At 43.2% G+C, this 20375-nt stretch overlaps 1 protein-coding gene across 3 annotated transcripts in view; it reads right to left on the bottom strand.

The window, feature by feature from the left end:
* The window catches only part of COL24A1 (collagen type XXIV alpha 1 chain), a 460026-nt gene extending 441953 nt beyond the window's left edge, over nt 1–18073 (bottom strand). For 2 of the 3 annotated variants that reach the window (XM_033916354.1, XM_033916355.1), the window contains exons 1-2: nt 17298–18072; nt 2962–3026 (exon numbers count right to left, since the gene is read on the bottom strand). In XM_033916354.1, the coding sequence (XP_033772245.1) occupies nt 2962–3026; nt 17298–17353 (121 nt within the window). In that variant the 5' untranslated portion in view covers nt 17354–18072. Of the gene's footprint in view, nt 1–2961; nt 3027–17297 lie in introns of all 3 variants that reach the window. The other variant, XM_033916356.1, reaches the window with a different exon arrangement.
* Between the last annotated feature and the right edge of the window lie 2302 nt (nt 18074–20375).

The raw sequence follows: 20375 nt of genomic DNA, 5'->3' as shown, positions 1-20375 counted from the left end.
CATAACAGAGATATGCCTGGCACGCTATTTGCTGCCTCCAGCATGATTAGAAATATGGGGAGTGCAAACAGACATTTTTCATTTGTCTCATTCATCTTCGTTTTGTAACACTATTATTAGTGCATGCTATTCAGGAACCCCCCCCCCCCCCAATTCTATTAAGCCCATCTACAGTTAGGTACTTAAATCAGCGCACCCAGCCAACGTAGGCGCCTATCTTACCCCCTCCTTTACAAAGCCATGCTAGCGTTTTTAGCGCCGGCCGCCACAGTAACAGTTCCGACACTCATAGAACTCCTACGAGCATCCAAGCTGTTACCGCGGTGCCCGGCGCTAAAAACGCTAGTGCAGCTTTGTACAGGAGAGGGTTAATTAATAGCTAAAGTAGGTGCCAATAATTGGCAATTAACACCTCATAATTGGGAGGGGAGTGTGGCCTAGTGGATAGAGCTGCTGCCTCCGCACCCTGAGGTTTGCGAGTTCAATCCTAGCCTACTCCTTGTGACTTTGGGCATGTCACTTAACTCACCATTGCCCCAGGTACCACAGTTAGGTTGTGAGCCTGCCAGGATAGATAGGGAAAATACCTAAGAGTACCTGATTACTATTCAATATATTGTACACTGCTTTGGGCGACTCTCTTCATGAAAAAGGCAGTTGTTAAATCCCAAGAAATAAATAATTGTGGTTTACTTGAAAGTTAAGCGCCTAGCACACAGTGGTATGCCCCTAGTCCAAAGCACATAGTTAAAAGCAGCCTTGGTTAGGAATGGATCATGGACATGTTTTTGAGTTGTGCACCTGCTTTTCACATATGCATCATTGTGTGCACAATTTAGACACAGGCATTTAGGCCATGAAAACCTTGGCGTAAATATGGTGCGCCTAAAAGTTAGGACACCTAGCAATGCCTATTGCCACTTAGATGATGCTAAGTGTGATCCTATACAGTGCACCTAACATTTATAGAATCGCATTTAGCGCCATACTAATCTGCGCCAATTTTTTAGGTGACATATATAGAATCGGGATTGAACATTGCACACTAGTTATATACACTGGTTGAAGTTTTATGCACTTGTTATATGCACTAGTGCTGCTCGATTAGCTGATTCGAATTGATTCACATTGGTTTCAGTGAGTCCCGACACCTCCGGGTCTCCTAAAGCTACAGCAGTGGTGGCTGGCAGGAAGAGAAAATGCTTGGAACAGGCTGCTTCTGGCCTGCCCTGCCGGGGTCTTCCCCCTGCCACGTCAGTGATGACATTACTGATGACGCGGCAGAGGGAAGCCCTGGCGGGGCAGGCCAGAAGCAGCCTGTTCAGAGCACTGCGTCTTCTCATCGGTCACTGCCACCGCTGCTATGGGAGGCCCATATGTCGGATGTCATGGTGGGGGGGGGTTGGTCGGGAGGTGCTGCAAGGGGGATAGGAAGGAGGGAAAACTGCTGCACAGGGGGACAGGAGAGATAGAAAGCTGCTGCGCATGGGGGAAAAGAGGCGAGAGGAAGAACTCTTGGACATGGTGTGGAGGAGAGGAAGGGAGAGATGCAACAAAGAGGTAAAAAGGGGTACGAGGGAGAAATACTGCATATGGTGGAGGGGAGGGAGACATGCATAGAGAAGAGAGAGGGAGAAATGTTGAACATAGGGTGGAGGGCAGGGAGAGATGGTGCATGGGGAGAGAGAAAGAAATGTTGCATATGATAATGGAGGGGAGGAAGAGAGAGATGTTGCATGGAGGGGAATAGAGAGATTTGACCCAGGTATAAAGTAGGGAGAGAGAGATGGTAGACAGCGGGAAAGAAACAGAAATATTAGATTTGGCAGTGGAAGGGAAAGTACAGAGATGGAAGATGGATGGTGAGCATAGAGAAAGAAGAAAACGTCAAATGGGTAGCAGACCCTGGCGAGTGAGTTAACAGAAGACAAACAGAAACCAGAGCCTGGGACCAACATGATTTGAATAATAAAATGACCAGATAACAAAAAGCTAGAAAAAATCATTTTTTTTTTAAATTTTGCGATTATAATATATCAGATTTGAAATGTGTGTCCTGCCAGAGCTGGGGTCAGACAGCACACGTGAGCTAGGACCTAACAGAGAAAGGAAAAGTCTTTTTTGTTTATTTTGTTTACATCACAACGACAGCGTGGGGTTGGAGAGGGCAAAGGGGGTGGGAGTGGGGGGTGAAGAGGCTACAAAATAAACCTGCCAGGACGTTTAAACAAAACGCCTGATTGGGCAGGAAAAGTGAATCGAATCGAATCATAAAAATCAATTCAATGGGCCAAATCAAATCGAAAATTTTTTCCCCGAATTGAGCAGCACTAGTGCACACTAGTTACATGCACTAGTTGAAATAGTGCACAGCACACTATTAAAAATGATACAAAGTGATAGAATGCCACATGCCCTTTCAGTTGGCTTCTCTGTAGAATCTCTCCCTCTCAACTTAAAGTGCCACAACAGGACACCAAGCTTCCATAACATAGTTCTTTCATCCTAAACAAAACAAAAAAGCCATTTGATTGGCTCTGAAATTGAGGCAGTATTTAGTTCCACTTTTCCATTCCGTGATGAGATTCTAAACTAAGCACTCATTATATACACCAGTACACTGGTGAGCCACAAGGAGTATGAAGGTAATTAAGTTACAGCTCACCACCCCCAAGAACGCCCACTACCAAAGACATTACAATCAGAGCCTTTTCAGTGTACAACACCCCTCTTTTATAGGGGATGCGTAAAAATGTATGTAATTTCACAGACAGAAGATGTGAGTCATTTTTAAAAGGTCATTTTTTCCAAACTGGTTACCCAGCACTGCAGCTCCAAACTGAAGTGACATTTTCTTTAATGGACTTCGGCAAAACTGATTTTTAAGGTCATCGCTAGAATAAGTTATTAGCGCTTCAAACTATTCAGACTTTCCAGAATCAACAAAATCACAGTTCTTACCTTGTCCTCGTATCTGTGAAGCACCAGCCGCAGTGCATATTGCAATGAAGAGAAGGAGTGTTCTCCTAACAGAAAAAAAGAAACAATGGAAAAAGTCTTTGTCAGTTCTATAAGATCATCAAAATAAATCCGAGGGAAGGGGGTATAGGGTTAGGATGGAATAGGTCACATGGAAATATTTTTTGGCGGGATGATAGTAATATGTATGGAAATATCTGAATTGTGAAATATTGGTAATGGAATTTATTAATGTATATTTGCTTAATTCCATCAATACAATGTTATAAATTGGAAATAAAAAGAATGGGGGGGAAGGGAAGGGGGAGGGAACAGGGGGGTGTAGGGGTGGGATGAAATAGGTCATATGGAAATATATTTTGGAGGAATGATAGAAATATGTATGGAAATATCATAATTGTGAATCTAATTGTAATGAATATCTCTTTGTATTATATTATTGTATATTTACTTGATTCCTTCAATAAAGGGGTCCTTTTATCAAGGCACGGTAGGGGTTTAACGTGCGGAATACCGCGCATTAAACCGCCTGCCGCGCTAGTCGCTAATGCCTCCATTGACGAGGCGTTAGTTTTTTGGCTTGCCGCCGGGGTTAGCACATGATTAAATGTCCGACGCGCTAACCCCGCTAGCACACCTTGATAAAAGGAGCCCAAAATGTAATAAATTAAAACTGTCAAATATATAAATAAATATAAATGCTTCTGTTGCAATACGGAATTTAACATAATAGGGGATAAATAATGGTGGAAATCAAGCATCAAAATGCTATTTCATGGACAGAAAGGGCTTATAAAGATACTCGTGTACTTCGTGCTTTTTCTCTTAAAAGTGTACCCACAGAAAAAGCAGGTCCAATAAACAAATACATGAACTGTTTTTCTTTATCAAAGAGAACCTCATGGGTTTGCCTCACCACAGGTGGTTTGATTATCCACACTGATACACATAAAATTAATAAGCAGCCAACAATGAAATTGATTTAAGCAAGCAGGTGCAGTTCCCGCCTCGTTAAATCACCCTGGCCAAGTGACCCCCCCCCCTCATTTTCAGCAGCACGTACTCTGCAGCGCTGCTGAAAATCTAAAGAGGCCGCATTGGCGACGTCTCGTAAGTGCTGGGCTTGTGTGAGGGTGGAGTCAGGTTTTACCTGGTTAATGACAATTTTCAGCCCTCTCACCGGCTACTGTATATGTCCAGATAAAACATCAGGACAGCAAAGTAGCTGCCCCAACTTTATCTGGCCAGTTATTGGATTTTCCTACCCAGTTAAATTGTTCTATCAGCCAGTGAATATCCAGGTTGGATTCTGCCTTTAAGATAGCTGAGCACCACAGGCTGAATAATGACTAGGGTTATCATATGGCTCCAGAAAAAGGAAGATGGATTATGACATCCGGGTTTTACTTCCATTGCTTTCAGGGAAGTAAAACCCGGATGTCTCAATCCATCCTCCTTTTTCTGGAGCCATATGGTAACCCTTAATGACCCACGGCAGATCTGAGACTATTCTTTTCTCAGCTGACTGTTATCACACAGACTTAAATAATAAGAGAGGAATGAGCAGTCAGGCTTAAGACTCATAAAACAACATCTCTGAACCAATGATTATGTTTATTTTCACATTTAAATATGCAAACACAGTAAAATTTCAGCACCACATTTTTGGACAATATTCCAACCACTACAGCATTATAATTGTGGCCCAAACACAGCACCAATCAGTCTTCTAAAACATCAACACACAGCCAGTGTGCCACGGCCGGCTGCCAGCAGAGAAAACAAGTTCCAGGCAGTTGGCAGAGAGAAGCAAGAGTGGACCAACACTGCACTGCCCACAGCCAAGTCATCCGTTTCCTCTTTCCTTGCCTCAAAAAGCAGCCAGCCGCTATCAAATCCAAATTAAAAGAGAAGGTGGGCCAGTGCTGCTGCTGCCTGCAGCCAAATCACCTAATCCGCTGCTCTTAGCATTTGCCACAGAGATGGAGAAGGAGGAAGGAGGTTACATCACAGAGATGAAGGGGATGGAAAAATCTGCCAGATCAGCAAGGGAAGAGATGGAGAAAAGATTAGGGTGTATTGTGATGAAATGAACCCAGCACTGGTTATGCAACAACAGGAAAAAAAATATAAACCTACTAAAAAATAATGTGGCACCTTATGGTTCCAATAGCATCACCAGCTTATAACAAAAACATTAAGGGATCCTTTTATTAAACTGTCTTAAGTGCAAACATGCACTTAACGTGGAAAAAATGTCCCAATGTAGGATGCATTAAAATGTTTTGCATTAGTTTTGCCATTTACATGCACCTGATGGTGCAGCATTTTGGAGAGGAGTGAGGCAAGGATATGGAAGAGCTAATATTAGCGCAAGCTAACTATAGTGTCAGGTCAAAAGCGTGCCGGGACAAAGGCGCGCCCAGACAATTGAGCGCAGCGCGGAGGAGTGCGCTGCTCAAAATTATTGTTTTTAGGGCTCCGACGGGGGGGCGTGGGGGGGGAACCCCCCACTTTACTTAATAGACATCGCGCTGCGTTGTGCGGGGTTTGGGGGGTTGTAACCACCCACATTTTACTGAAAACTTCACTTTTTCCCTGTTTTTAGGGAAAAAGTTAAGTTTACAGTAAAATGTGGAGGGTTACAACCCCCCATAACGCCGGCACGATGTCTATTAAGTAAAGTGGGGGGGTTCCCCAACAAAAACCCCCGTCGGAGCCCCTAAAAACAGTCATTTTGAGCGGCGCGTGCTAACTATATGCTAACTGAATAACGTCAACTTAACACGGGATCCCTTTAGTTCAAGTCTCTCCAATTTTTTTCAAGTAAAGGGCTGCAGTGTGAATACGAGAGCCAAAAGATTTCAAGCATACACATACTACCAATTTTGTACAACACTTCAAGCACATATTTTAAAAGCTCACTTTATTTTGGATTGTCAACAGTAGCAAATTCCATAAATGAGACACCTGATTAACACCCTTAAGGGATTGTTTGCAGTTACTATAACTAAGTGGACGATTGAAATTAACGCATTTACAGGATTTGAAGAGCATTTCAGCCAATTGTTTGAGGGCCGCAATGGAGGACTTTGGGTGCTGCATGCAGCCCTGGGGCCACACACCGGAACCCATTGCCTTAGCGTCTCCTAAATAGGAGGCAGTAAGGGCTCCCACGTTAAATATTTTCAGTGGCCACGGGCTAATGCTAACATCAGCACAGAGCCAGAAACAGAAATAATTGAAAAAAGGCCATATTTACAGTGGACGTAGCCCTTGTTTCTTTCAAGTATACTGCATAAGAAGTTTTTCAGAACGGCATCCTGTCCTAAAGCTGATGCAAAACATAACATCAAATCGATAGTACAGTACAAAAAATGTCACTGTTGGTCTTATAATTTGTAACAGCCCCTTAATCTACAAACGTTCCCAATTTTCTTCAGGACCATGGCAGCTACTAGAAAACTCTGTCCTACAAATGTTTCCGGTGACACAGATTCGCCCTGAACAGCGCTGAACAGGAATGGCATGAGGTCATACCAATCGCAAGGTCCAAGACTGAAGAAGGCCAACGAGTGCTTCCAGGAAACTGTAGCTTCTGCACAATCACGTCCCCTTTGCCAGGAAGGGCAGAGAAGGATGTCTGCCTTATTACACCCAGAGCACAGCACAGCAGGAATCACAGCCAGGAAGCAGTATCTTTCATACTGCTTCTGAATAAGAACTCTGACCTAGACTGTGACGCTTCCTCCTTTTCTCCCCAGTCAGCAGCCGAGAGCAAGAAAATGAGTCTAAAAATACAAAAGCATTTACATGAAAGAGTCACCAGGAATTTTACACTGATCAGCTACCATGTGCACGCTGAAACCGTGGATTGAAGACAAAGTTTTATTTTATTTTTCTTTCCAGCTTATGATTTATCTTTAATCTTATCTATTGTTTTGCCTTTTGTCTTTGTTTTGTTCTATTTCTATCATTTAAATTTCTCCAGAATTCTACTGTTCAACGGCTCCCCCTTCTGCTTCTATTCCTTTCTCTCCTCTCTTCTACCTTCCAAAGTATTTAGATCAATGCTGTCTTGTTAAAATGTTTATTTTATTTTTACTCTAACTCTACTTTTCACTTCTCTATTACCCTCCAGGTACTTTAGTTAGATTGTGAGCCTTTGGGACAGTAAGGGAATTTTTCAAGTACCTTTCTTATTTCTAATCTTAATGTATAGTTTCTGTAAACCGCTTAGAACCTAACGGATGTAGCGGTATATAAGAAATAAATTACATTACATTACATTACAAAGACCTGAATAGTGCTGAATAGTACAAAATCTAGCTACATTTCAGAGCATAATGAGTCATTTTACCATAGCAGGCCGAAAGACATATAAAATATGTCTAGAATTTAGTTGCTGGGAAATGCACACATAGGGATATTGGTATCCCAAGGGTTCTACTAATGTCAATAAACTAGGAGTATAAAGTTCAAGCCACTTCGTTTCAACAGAAGCTAAAGAAAACACAATAGTTCCAGAGTGTGCTTCTTAACATCTACTGGTCTTCCTAACACCCAGGCAACTGGCATTTCAGTTTCAGAGACAGTTGAACTTCTTCGTGGAAGACCTTCAATTATACTGATTGTAGAGTGTGGCGCAGTGGTTAAAGCTACAGCTTCAGCACCCTGAGGTTGAGGGTTCAAACCCTGTGCTGCTCCATGTGACTCTGGGCAAGTCACTTAATCCTCCCATTGCCCCAGGTACATTAGATAGGTTGTGAGCTCACCGGGACAGACAGGGAAAAATGCCGAATAAATTCATGTAAACTGCTCTGAGCTGCCTTGGGAGAACAGTAAAGAAAATTGAATGAATCAATAAATAATATGACCTTTTATGCAAGCAGGATTGCAATAGGCTTCAGAAACTCTGGGGTAGATCAGCTGGAAGCACATTTCTGGCACCTAGACTGCAAGTAAACTTCCAAAGCAGGAAGAGAGAATGAACAATGCTATTATTGTTAGTGCTACTACCCGACTAGAGCTGGATAAACTGAGGGAAAGGAAAATCAGTGAACTGGCCAAAGTCGCACAGAGAGAGTTATACATGGTTGGGGAATTTTAAACCAAGACTGTGGGACTTCTCCTGACTCATATGTCAATGCTCTAACTACTAAACCATCTTCCCAACAAACACATATGTTTTGTAATATGCTTCTGCTTACTTATTCTTACACTTCGAACCGTGCAAAGGAATTCTCCAGGTCTGATCCAGAATCTCTGGTCTTTTTAACCTGGCTCTCTGATTCTCCAATAAAGTTCCCAGATTCTTCAGGGCCTGAGCATTTATAAAAAGCACGATGGCATGGCAGCGTTCAAAGAGCTACCTCACACAAACACTGCCTCCTCCCTTGCTCCTCCCGGGGTAAGTATCACCTGTACTAGGCCTGCAGCTATTCACCCAAGGCACTGCAGGGGGAACTCTGCTGACGATCAGAACAGTAGGTAGGGGAAGTTAAAAGTAGTGCTGCCCGATTCACGATTTGAATCGGTTCACCGATTCACTTCAGGTGAACCGATTCGAATCGATTTAAAACAATAAAAAAAATTGGCTTCCCGATTCGGACCCTCCCCCCTCACCCACTAAAGCAGGAGTGGCAACGCCGCTCTTGTTGGCCAGCCGCTGCCGCTCCTGCTTTAGAGGGCGAGGGGGGAGGGTCAGTCGGGAAGTGCTGCAGTGTCCGGCTTCCCCCCTGGCAACCCCCCCAAACGACTGCACCCCCCGGAAGGTCTGTACAACTCCCCCACGAAGTATTGCACCCTCCCCGGAAGGCCTGCGTATTCTCTCTGGCCTCAATTTACCTAAATCCATCAGCCTGCATAAGATCGCTAGTGCTAGCGATCTTTGCAAGCTACCGTCGGGTCTTCTGAGCTGTCTTCTGTCTGCCGCGGTCCCGCCCCCTTCTCTGATGTCAGAGGAGAGGCGGGACCGCGACAGAGAGAAGACAGCTCGGAAGACCCGACGGTAGCTTGCAAAGATCGCTAGCACTAGCGATCTTATGCAGGCTGATGAATTTAGGTAAATTGAGGCCAGAGAGAACACGCAGACCTTCCGGGGGGGCTACAGTACTTCGTGGGGGAGTTGTACAGGCCTTCCGGGGGGGGTGCAGTCCTTTGAGGGGGGGGTTGTACAGGTCTTCCGGAGGGGTGCAGTCCTTCATGGAGGGGGGGGGGTGTACAGGTCTTCCGGGGGGGGACAGGCGGGCCTTAAGTGCAGGCCTTTAGGGGGTCCAGGCAGGTCTTCAGGGAGGGGGACAGCCAGGCCTTGGGTGCAGGCCTTCAGGAGGGATAGGCAGGCCTTGAGTGCAGGCCTTTAAGGGGGACAAGCAGGCTTTCAAGGGGGGGGACAGGCAGGCCTTGGGTGCAGGCCTTTAGGGGGGACAGGCAGGCCTTCAGGGAGGGGGACAGGCAGGCCTTCAGGGAGGGGGACAGGCAGGCCTTGGGTGCATGCCTTCAGGGGGGACAGGCAGGCCTTAGGTGCAGGCCTTCAGGGGTGGGATGTAGGCCTTCAGGAGGGACAGACCTTTAAGGAGGGACAAACCTTCAGGGGAATGGGCCCTGGTGTAAAAGTACACGGAGGGAGGGAAGGGGGGTTCAAGGAGATGTGCATATGCCGGACTTTGGGGGAAGAAATAATGGGTCTAAAAATAGAAGAGATGATGGGCAATGGGATTTAGGGAGGGAAGGAACAGAAAGGGAGAGATGGTGTGGAGGGGGGATAGGGATACTGGATAGGAGGGTAGTTGGGAAGGAGGGAGAGATGCTGGATGAAAGGGAAGTTGAGAAAAGGTGGATCTGTGGATAGAGAGGAAAAAAAGGAAAGATGCCAGACCTCTAGGGAAGGGAAACGGAAGGGGAAAACAGAGATGGCAGTTGGATGATTAGCACGGAGAAAGAAGAAAGAAGGAGACCCTGGCAAGCAAGTTATCCTAAACTAGAAAAAACAAGGAAGGCAACCAAGTCACATCAAGGTCTGCGTGGGGGAAGCTCAAAGTGCCAAACTTGGCTCACAACTTACAAGCCAAATACAGTGTAACATGTCAAAAAGCATGTCACACTGTATAATGTTGTAGGGCGCTCTCAGTGTGAACCCTCAGTGATAGGAGCACAGCTCCGACACTTCACTTCTGGGTCAAGGCAATAAGCCTCCACCCGCACACCATCATCGAGCGCCCTGTGTGTGCAAGAATCAAACCAATCAACAATCAAAGTGAGTAAATGAAACTCAACACAAACAACCTGAGCGACCCCCACACAAACCCTGCCAGCCAAACCCCCTCAAAAAGCACGCACAAAATCACGAACAAAATCAAAAACCATACCAAAAAGTGAAAAACATATCCAAAAATAAGCAGTACTTATCCAAAACTGTCACACAAACGGAAAAACCGCGCCAGGAGGAAAGGTTCAACCGCGCTGGTTTCGGGAGGAGCCCTTCTTCAGGAACCTGGCCTCCAACAGAACACGAGCAGAGAGGACGGCTGGAGGGCGGGGATAAGCAAGTTATCCTGCCAGAGGTGGTGTTAGACCGCAAACGTGAGCTAGGATTTAACAGAGAGAGGAAAAGTCTTTTTTGTTTGTTTACACCACAGTGCTAGTGTGGTTAGTTGGGCAGGAAAATCAAATTGAATCGAAAAATCGATTCAATAGGCTGAATCGAATTGAAATTTTTTTTCCTGAATCGGGCAGCACTAGTTAAAAGGATCTCAAAGTAAGGCCAAGGGGGTGTGGATAGAGAAGGATAGAGAGCGATAGAGAGCGCAGAACAGACAGGATGGGGGACAGAAGTGAAACAGGAGATACACAATAGAGAACAAGGGAAAGGGGGAAGGATAAAAAAGGTAATGGTAGAAAGGCAAAGTGAGAGAAAAGAACAGTGAAGTAAAAGAGGGCAGAAAAAAAAATACAAGGAAGGAAAATTGGACACCATCACAAAGATATAGGGAAAGGAAAAGAAGGTGATAGACAAGAAGGTTGGGATAGCAATAAAGAGGGAAAGGGGACTGGTATACTGCCTTTTTGTTGCTTTGGCATTTCAAAGCTGACATTCAAAGCAGTGGGCACTGGAGGATTAAGTGACTTGCCCAGGGTCACAATAAGCAGCCAAAAGCATAAAAGAACCATGGAAACGATGATCTCAGTAACCAGCTTATTGTAAACAGAAGTCTTCACAAGTAAAAGCGATGCATATGCTTGACACATCCAGATAATACACAGTTAAAAGTCTGTGGCATGGACCCGACACGGTCCGTTTTTCGGTATTTAACAACCTTCTTCCGGGATCTTATAAAAATATTTAAGTGTGTAAGTCTATTAAAGAATATGTAATATATGAAAAAAATTGCATGGTGCTCGTGTCAACCATGGGTTGATAAGGAAGTGGTTTAAATAAATGGATATGTGATGAGTGAATATTTAATTGTGCGCTCGATATAAAACTTGAATTACTAGAGAGAAGCCAAGAACTGATGTATGGATGGTGATGTAAATATAAATGCAAAAGGGTGAAACATGCCAAAGGTGCACGTGGGAATGAAGCTGACTGTGGTAGAAAATATGTGGTGCCAAAAGAGATAAAATTGCATCCAAAATACTGTATGCTAAAGAGTAAAAAAAACCCCAACAATAATAAATGTTAAAATATACTGAAAAACCGCACTAGGGGGTCAATGGCATACAAAAACGGCAGGAAACAATGTGAAAGCACAATGGACACAATTGACTAAAACATGGAAAGAAGGAGTACTAAGGACCCGTTTGTTCACCACCCCTCTTGGCATCGCTTTTCTCCTTGGGAGGGGCCTTAGGCCTCTGAGCCAATCAGGGCCTTAGGCTCTTTCCCATGCATCACATGGTGCACCAGGAAGGAGAAGGACCACCAATTTCGGCTGGCGAGCCTCAGAGCTGGAGACCGTGCTTCCCTCAAGCTCCCAACATCTACAAAAGGTACGGGGGGGGGGGGGGGGGTTGGGAAGTGGGATTCTGGGGAACATCCGGTGGCATCCCTTTTTGCAGGCCTCCGCCGGGCCGCTAGGCTCTGCACCCTGTGTCCCCCCTCCCTGCCCATCGGACCTCCTCTGCCGCTGGAATCCCTGGTGGTCTAGAGGTGTAGCGGGCAGGAGCGAGCTTTCTGCGCTCCTGCCCGCTGCTAATCTGGTCAGTCGCTGCTTGCCGTGAGTTCTGGCCTCTAACTGCTGAGCTGTACTGAGCAGGAGCACGCTTTGGCGCTGCTGGTCGGTGCTAAGCAGCTTCCTGAATGGTTCCCACGAATTCCTGAATGGTTCCTTACTTTCCTAAGAATTTTACAATTGATGACAGCTCAGAATTATCTTACTGAACTAAGGATGCATTGTGTCCATGACAGACTATTTCGTATATATGGACCAAATGATGCAGCACACATTATTAATTTATTTATTCGGTTTTCTATATTATTTTCCCAAGATAGCTCAGAACGGTTTACATGAATTTATTCAGGTACTCCAGCATTTTTCCCTGTCTGTCCCAGTGGGCTCACAATCTATCTAATGTGCTTAGGGCAATGGGGGATTAAGTGACTTGTCCAGGGTCACAGGGAGCAGTGTGGGTTTGAACCCACAACCTTAAGTGCTGAGGCTATTGCTGTAACCACTGCGCCACTCTAGAAATCAAGCCATTGTGACATCACTGATGAAGTTGGCTCTTAGGCATTGGTGGAATGAGGCATTGTGATGTCACAATATCAGCTCTGGTTATCAGAGGCTGAAACCTTTCACGCTATTTATTCAATTTTCTATACTGTTCTCCCAGGGGAACTCAGAACGGTTTACATGAATTTATTTAAGTACTCAAAGCATTTTTCCCCCATCTGTCCCAAAAGACTCACAATCTATCAAATGTACCTGGGGCAATGGGAGGATTAAGTGACTTGCCCAGGGTCACAAGGAGCAGTGTGAGTTTGAACCCAGAACCTCAGGGTGCTGAGGCTATAGTTTTAACCACCGCACCACAGGCAAATATCCAGATATCACCTGCTATCTAAATCTTGCATGGGTTAAGTGTTTCAAGGGCATGTCTGAATTTGGGAATGTCTGAATTTGGTGGAGCAAGAGCTCAGGGCATATCTCCCTCAACATTACTAGCCTACATCAAATGCCTGCATTAGGAAAGGCTAAGGGTTCTCTTTGAAAGAATGTTTTCTATAATTAATGCATTAAGAACGTAATTTTATATACAGCACCCAAAAACATCGGCGCCAACTAGAACAACACTTAGTGCAATTCTACAAGGTGCGTGCACCTTTTATAGAATCACATTTAGAGCCTGTGTGCATTGCATTCAGACCAGCTAAATACAGGGCTACATGCCTGCACCTAAGTTGCGCACATCGGGCATATTCTAAAATGTGGATAACTTTTAAGTTTGCCCACAATATGCCCCTGGCCATGCCCCCCTTTTCAAATTCGCAAATTGCAACTGGTGCAAACTTTTCATAGGGCTGCGTTTTAAGAGTAATTAATGCTAGATAAATTCTCCCCCAAAACCTCCACTTAAATAATCTCTTCCTCCCCAAAACACCAACCAAGTATTCAGATCCCTGAAATGTAAAGTAATCTTATTTGTACTCTAATTGTAATCTATTTGTTATATCACACAGTAACGTACAGTCAATTTAATATCCAATTTGCAAGTTCTTCCGGAATTAATCCAGGTACCTCTCCTCCCTTGTAACCAAAAAAAAAAAAAAACAACAACCCAAAACTGTTGTAACTTCACTGGAAATGTCCAGTTAGCTCTTTTGTAATCCGCCTTGAACTGCAAGGTATAGGCGGAATAGAAGTCCCTAATGTAATGTAATGTAATATAATTACAAGGTGTTCATTTCCAATTATCAGCACCAGTTGGGCCAATTAATCAAGCGGTGCATGTACTTGGCCACATGCATCAATGTGCACGTACAACCTTAGGCGCCATATACAGAATTTGGGTGTAACTGGGTGCCTCTTGCAGGAAAGAGCTGGGAAATACCATTATAGCATCTCAGGTAAACTTTTAGGGGGGAAGTTACCAAAGTCAGATACCATTAAGACGGGTTATTTTACACAACCTGTGTTATTTTAGAACAGGGTCCCATTTTATGCAATGAGGCACTCTGCTAAAATACCACAACTTGTAGTAAAGTAACTCATCTTAATGATAGCTCAAACTTAAAATCACTCCCCCCCCCTCAATCTATAAAGCATGTTCCTGCATACTGCAATTGACTCTTCCTACTCTGAAGTGCTTGCAAATATTTTTGTCTCCCAAATTGTAAAGCTTACTTCCCACTGCCTTATACGCATGGTTGAATGTCTTCAGAAAGACTATAATCTGTAATTTTGCCAAAATATAGAATGGGTGGAGGGATTTAAAGAAGCAGCTGTTACCAGGAGCTTGTAAAAATGGCCAAAAACATATGATGTACTTAAAGTTCTTGAATTATGTGGTAATTATGGACCTGGGAAATCTTCAGGTTCTGGGACCAGGAAAAAACAGGGGTACAAAGGCAAATATAGACTCCCTGTGCTCCAGATAGCAAAAAGTGTATGCGAGATCTCATAAAAGCAAGAACACACAGGACCGGGACCGAGGGTGACCAAAGGTCTGGGGGGGGGGGGGGGAGGGGTTCTCCTTCCCAACCAAGGGGAGAGGGGAAGTGGATTCCAATGGGGGAAAAAAAACAAGCATGAGCATGGTTAAAATTGTGTAAAAAAGAAAATAAAATCACTGCTGTGTTTCTTCACAAGTTTACACACACAAGAAACCGCAGTAAATTTGAGACTGAAATCATACTCCACATGCCTGGCTTAGGAGTGAGAGGTTTATTCCTATCACATGGTATGCACAAAAATTATCCCATTTGGAGACAGTATTCTCCCCCCCCCCCCCCCCAAGAAATTGCCTCCCAGAAAAAGCAATGAAAGGCACAAGAGAATAATTAAGCTCCAAGTGACACAGAATAAAAAAAATCACTAAAATGTAATCCAGCTGAAATGTCACAATATCCTTATACTGATGTTGGATTTGTACTGATGGCTCCAAGATGATTCGAGGATTTCACATGGTCAAAAAAGAACCATTTCTAGGGACAATAAACCCCCACCTCTCTTGACACGGTACTTATTCTGGCCTCACTTCTTAGGTGCAGAGTAGCCCTGAAGCCAGCCGGATGAAACCCTACAAATAGATGGAACACCCCACTCGCTTCTGTACTGTTTTCCCTGTGCATCCTACATATGCTCGCCTTGGAGTCCCTTGGCTTGGGGTGGGGGGGAGGGGGGTTATGATTGAGTGCAGATGAGGAGGAAACAAAGTGAACGATTTAAAGGGGGAAGTCCGAATATGCTCTCGCCTTTGTCGACGCGGCAGCATAAAAGGCCGGCGAGCAGCTCGTTTCCAAATTCCCAGCAGGGGCGCTGAGCTCCAAGTAGCAGACTGCGGGAGGGTGGAAGACTGCTCCACCGTCCAACCCCACTCGCTCTGAATGAAAAAAAAAAAAAAAAAAAAGAAAGCCACCTTTCCTTAAAAAAAAGGGTAAAAATGCAACAGGCTAAGTGGAAACTCTACTGTCCTCTTCCAGTCTGTGTTTAGATACTGAAAAGGGGGTGTTTCATACCAAAAACAGGCTGCCGTGTACTGTGACAAACCAGCAGCTTCTCCAGTATCAAAATAAGAAATTTGTGTGCTCTGAGATGTAGTACATGTAAATGGAACTACAGGCAAGGTGGTTCTTTATCTTAATTTATAACATTTTATTGAAGGAATCAAACAGGCATACAATAAAATAATACAGAGGGAAATTCAATACAATTAGATTCACAATAATAATAGTTCCATACATATTTCTATCATTCCTCCAAAATATATTTCCAAATGACCTAATCCATTCCTTTCTACATCCCCCCCCCTTAATCCTTTCCCCTTCCCTCCCCCCTACCATTTACATTTAAACATTTAATAAAATGTTTGAAGGTTCTTTATCTTAATTTTTTTTTAAATTGTACAATTCTAGGGTACCACTAGCAAAACTAAGAAAATGCAAACTCAGCAGGTAAACATTTGTCATCCTAGCTGAGCAGCAGAGAGTTTGCCCATACTTGACGGAAAGTAGCCGGTGGTTAATCACCTGCTTTCATTTCTCTATCCTTATCACTACACTCTTGTACTATATTTACAAGGTTAATTAGGGTTAAAAAAAAACAAAAAAACCACCCACAATATTCATTATCTTTTTGCTGCTAAAGTATTTAAAAAAATTAAGCTTTTAAATAACGAAAAATGCACCCGTCTAAAAGACACTTTAAAAAAAGTAGGTTGCAGCTTTTTTATTAACTCATTTACATGCAAGAGATTTGGGGATCCGATAAGAGAAATGCCCCTGCTTGTCCTCTCTCGTATTCCACACTCGAGACCCTCCTCTCTCCCCTGACAAGTTCAAACGAAAAAATGGGCAGGGAGGGAGGGTCGCAACTCCCCCTTTCTACACAACTACACTCTCCCCCCCCCCCTGCGGGCTGAACAGCATTATTAATGGCTAAGGAGCCCTAATAAAATAAGTGCATGTCTCTTGAAGCTCATTTTACTTTTCCCTTGCTATTGGACACTAGAAAAACAAGGTTTCTGGCGAACAAAGTAACCTAAGTCCCCATCTCCAAAAGTATAGAAGGTACAGTAACGCCTGGGGCTCTGCTTTGGGGCAGAAACTGAAACTATCTGGGAATCCCCCTGTGGCATTCGTTTCCTTATACTGTATTCACCACCAAAACAGAGGTGCTTTGCCTTTCTGTTGCACAGAACTATAAGCAACTGCCCCAGCACCCCATGATATATATTTTTCTTTTTCAGAGAAAGGACTATTTGACACCCCCCCCCCCTCCGTAACACATAAGCAAATACCGTAATTCACGGCAAAAAGGTAACCTGGAAATCCTGCAGTACGTGGAGCCTGTTTTATTCTCCAGACTGGACATCTGCCAGCCAACTTTTCTATCTCCCGCATGGTGACTTTCCAACATAAACTGCCCGAGTGAGCTGCTGGCAGACTGCATCCGAGTTAGATAGTTTGCAAACGAATGGCTAAAGAGCTTACATTGGTCCCAAAACAAAAAAAAAAAAAGTTTGCAAGTTGCTCACTGCACTAATGCTTGTAAAAGCAACGCTTCTGCTTAAACAAAAAGGAAAAAAAAAAAAAAAAAGACCCTTGAATCGTCTCTTTAAAAAAAAAAAAAAAAAAAAAGATGATCTAATTTACTTACTGTTTTGCTGTGGGAGAGATGTTTCCACTCCTTGTCCTTTGGGCTCCTAAATGCATTTGTATGCATTTGTCCAAGCAGCGAAAATCTAACTGAAAACAGAAGCCGACTCGAAACACTGACGATTCGGGTGCCGGTCCATGAAATCACAACATCCAGAATGTCTTCTGAAACTCTCTTCAGCCCTAATCCGTTCCCCACATTGCCAAACTGGCGAGAGCCAACGAGAGACGGTGTTCAGGAAAATAACGCCGTGAATGTGCAGAGAAGTTAAGCCTCTGTCTCTCCTGTCTCGGGGCTGCGGTTTACAAGGGGGCTGTGGAGCTGCAGAGCGCTCTGTGTGGAAGCTATCGTGTTTCACTATGGGCCTTTACTCCGGACAGAATTTCTAGATTAGGAGTCAGTGGTCACCCCAAAAAAAAAAACCTAACTTGTAATAATTGCAGGTTTATTTACACATGCCTACGGCTCTCAGGAGGCTACCACTCTGCTCTCACACTCACTGAAATTCCTCATACAACTACCGAGCTATACCATTATCCCAGAAACTGCAGGGCGACATGGACTGTACCATTACATTCTCAGTTTAAGTTTACCACGTTATGACGTCTCCCCTTTCCTAGCAAAACGGTAACATTGTTTCATCTTATGAGCACATTTATAATATTAGCAAAAATTTTAAAAGCACAACATCTGAGCCTTAAATGTGGTGTTCCATGCTCTGAATTCACTACAGCTTTTGCCCTGATTCTAAACCTCTGTCTCAGTCGTCTCCGTATGACACCCATTACTGGTTATAGTTTCCACAACTTTAAGGTGTGATTACTAGCATTAAGGGATTCCATTTCAGGTAATTCAGAAAAATAAACGAGTGTCTACCTCGCTGGCGCGTGCTGTTTTGCTGCCCTTTCTAAAGGGTCTACTATACCACCCCCTCTAGTGGTAATAGTGGTCAGCGGCAGCAATCATAGGTTCAGAAGGGAGTGAGACCTAAATCGTATGCTGCGTCGCTCTGTTCCCTATTCCAATCACTAAGATTAACAAATAAAATGTTAATTTCTTACTTTCTTTTTATTCAGTTAGGACATTGGTTACAAAGATGTTAAAGCGGTTTGGCAAGTCCCTAATAAATACAAATAAAATTACAATTACTACAGAACATAAGAAAATGTACCATAAATAAATAAACAAACCCCAGAAGAAACATAGAACACAGATCAAGACCACATAGCTTATCCAGCCTGCCCATGCCCATCTACAGGGAGGTATAGGGTACTGTTTGCTGTTACTGGAGGGGGGGGGGGGTGACATCAGGGGTCTTGCTGTTCTGCAGATTGCCTGACTGTACTGTTTTTGTATGTTCCTGATGTTTTGCTGTGCTGTTTTTTGTCATAAATAAACAATTGCAAAAAAAAAATTAAAAAAAATTGATGCGGTGAAAAAAGAAAGTTTTTCCAAACAGCCCAAATCTACGCTAGCAAAAACTGAGAGATTCAATTGATTCAAATGTCTTGGAACATGGTGAAGCAACATAAAACAAAAAGAAAATTAAAATCACAGGAAGGAAGCTAGGACAGGATTAAGGGTTTAGATAAACTAGTCAACTGGCTAGGGCCGAAATGTTTAGAAGCAGCCCTCATTAAGCTTTACTGCTATTAAGGTTTTGTTTGGATTTTTCTTTATCTCCTGCCATAGATCATATGCAAAATTTGTTATGAGAAGGATTGATTGTAAAATACAATTAAACCTTGCGTAAAGAGTGGTATATAAAGTATATGAATAGAATAGAATGGGTTCCCAACATAGAAGCTAACTTTTCAAAATGAGTGGGGGTGCTCAAATGCTCCACCCCAGACCTCCAAAAAAGCTCCGCCCCAGACCCTATCCAAGCTCCGCCCCAGACCTCACTCCCCCATAATAATAGTACTAATTGCAATGCCATTTTTCCATTCATTTTTCACATATACACACAGTATAATCTTATTAACAATACATAATGGTTAACCATAAAATTAAACTACACTGTATGCTTCTCAACATTCATTTCTACCAGAACACCTGGCCTTGGTCACCCATGCAGAACACAGATAACCCCTATGCAAATACAGGACCACAAACTAAATGTAAAACTAAAAGTACTAATATACACAAACAAAATCCTAAGATGCCAGACTATACATGCAGTACAACACTAGAGAAATAGAAATTAATTTCTTCCTGAACAGTGCAAACTATAGGCAGCATATATAAATTCTCAATATGGACACATTTCAATCACTAAATTGAAAATAAAATCATTTCCCCTACCTTTGTTATCTGGTGATTTTATTTTTCTAATCATCTTTTCCCAGGCTCTGGTTGCACTTCCTTTTGTCTGTGCTCTTGTGTTTCCAGGGCCTTCTTACCCATTTGCTGTCTTTCCTTCACTTTCTGCCCTACATCCATCTTTGACATTAACTTTTAACTTCCAACTTTCTTACATTTTTCTGCTTTCTTCTCAAAATCTATCTACTTTTCTCTGTCTTACCTTCCTATCTATCCTTGTTTACCATCTCCTCCCTCTTTCTTCTCCCCTATTCCCATCTATCTATTAGAAGTATTTCTTCTATTTCTCTTCCCTTCCACACCCATTGCTCTGCACCATTTCAGGTTTCAAGCTTCAAGTTTATTATGGCTCGATATATTGCTTTATTTTCCAAAACGGTTTACATTATACAAATTCTAATAAAACTTTTTTTTTTTTTTTAAGGGTACAGACATACATGTTAAAAATCTTAAAGGATTAGACATGATACATAAGGAAACTGGGTGGGGTTATATTGCTTAAAATAAACATGAGATGGTGAAAACATTAGGATAAGGGAAGTAATATGAGAAGAGCTCTTGGACTAGATTTCGTACACATCTTTAAAAAGAAAGGTTTTGATATTAGACTTGAAATTATTAGAATTAGTTTCCTGTCTCAAGGTTATTGGGAGAGAGTTCCATAATGTAGATGCTACCGTTTTATTGGACTAATCCAATTAGCTTTCAGAGGCCAAAACCTCCTCCTTCAGGTCAGTACAGTATATTGCTGTTCTA

The sequence above is a fragment of the Geotrypetes seraphini genome, chromosome 12 (genome assembly GCF_902459505.1).
Source record: "Geotrypetes seraphini chromosome 12, aGeoSer1.1, whole genome shotgun sequence".
Classification (NCBI taxonomy): domain Eukaryota; kingdom Metazoa; phylum Chordata; class Amphibia; order Gymnophiona; family Dermophiidae; genus Geotrypetes; species Geotrypetes seraphini.
The sequence above is the reverse complement of the archived record's forward strand: the minus strand, read 5'-3'. Positions and strand labels throughout refer to the sequence as shown.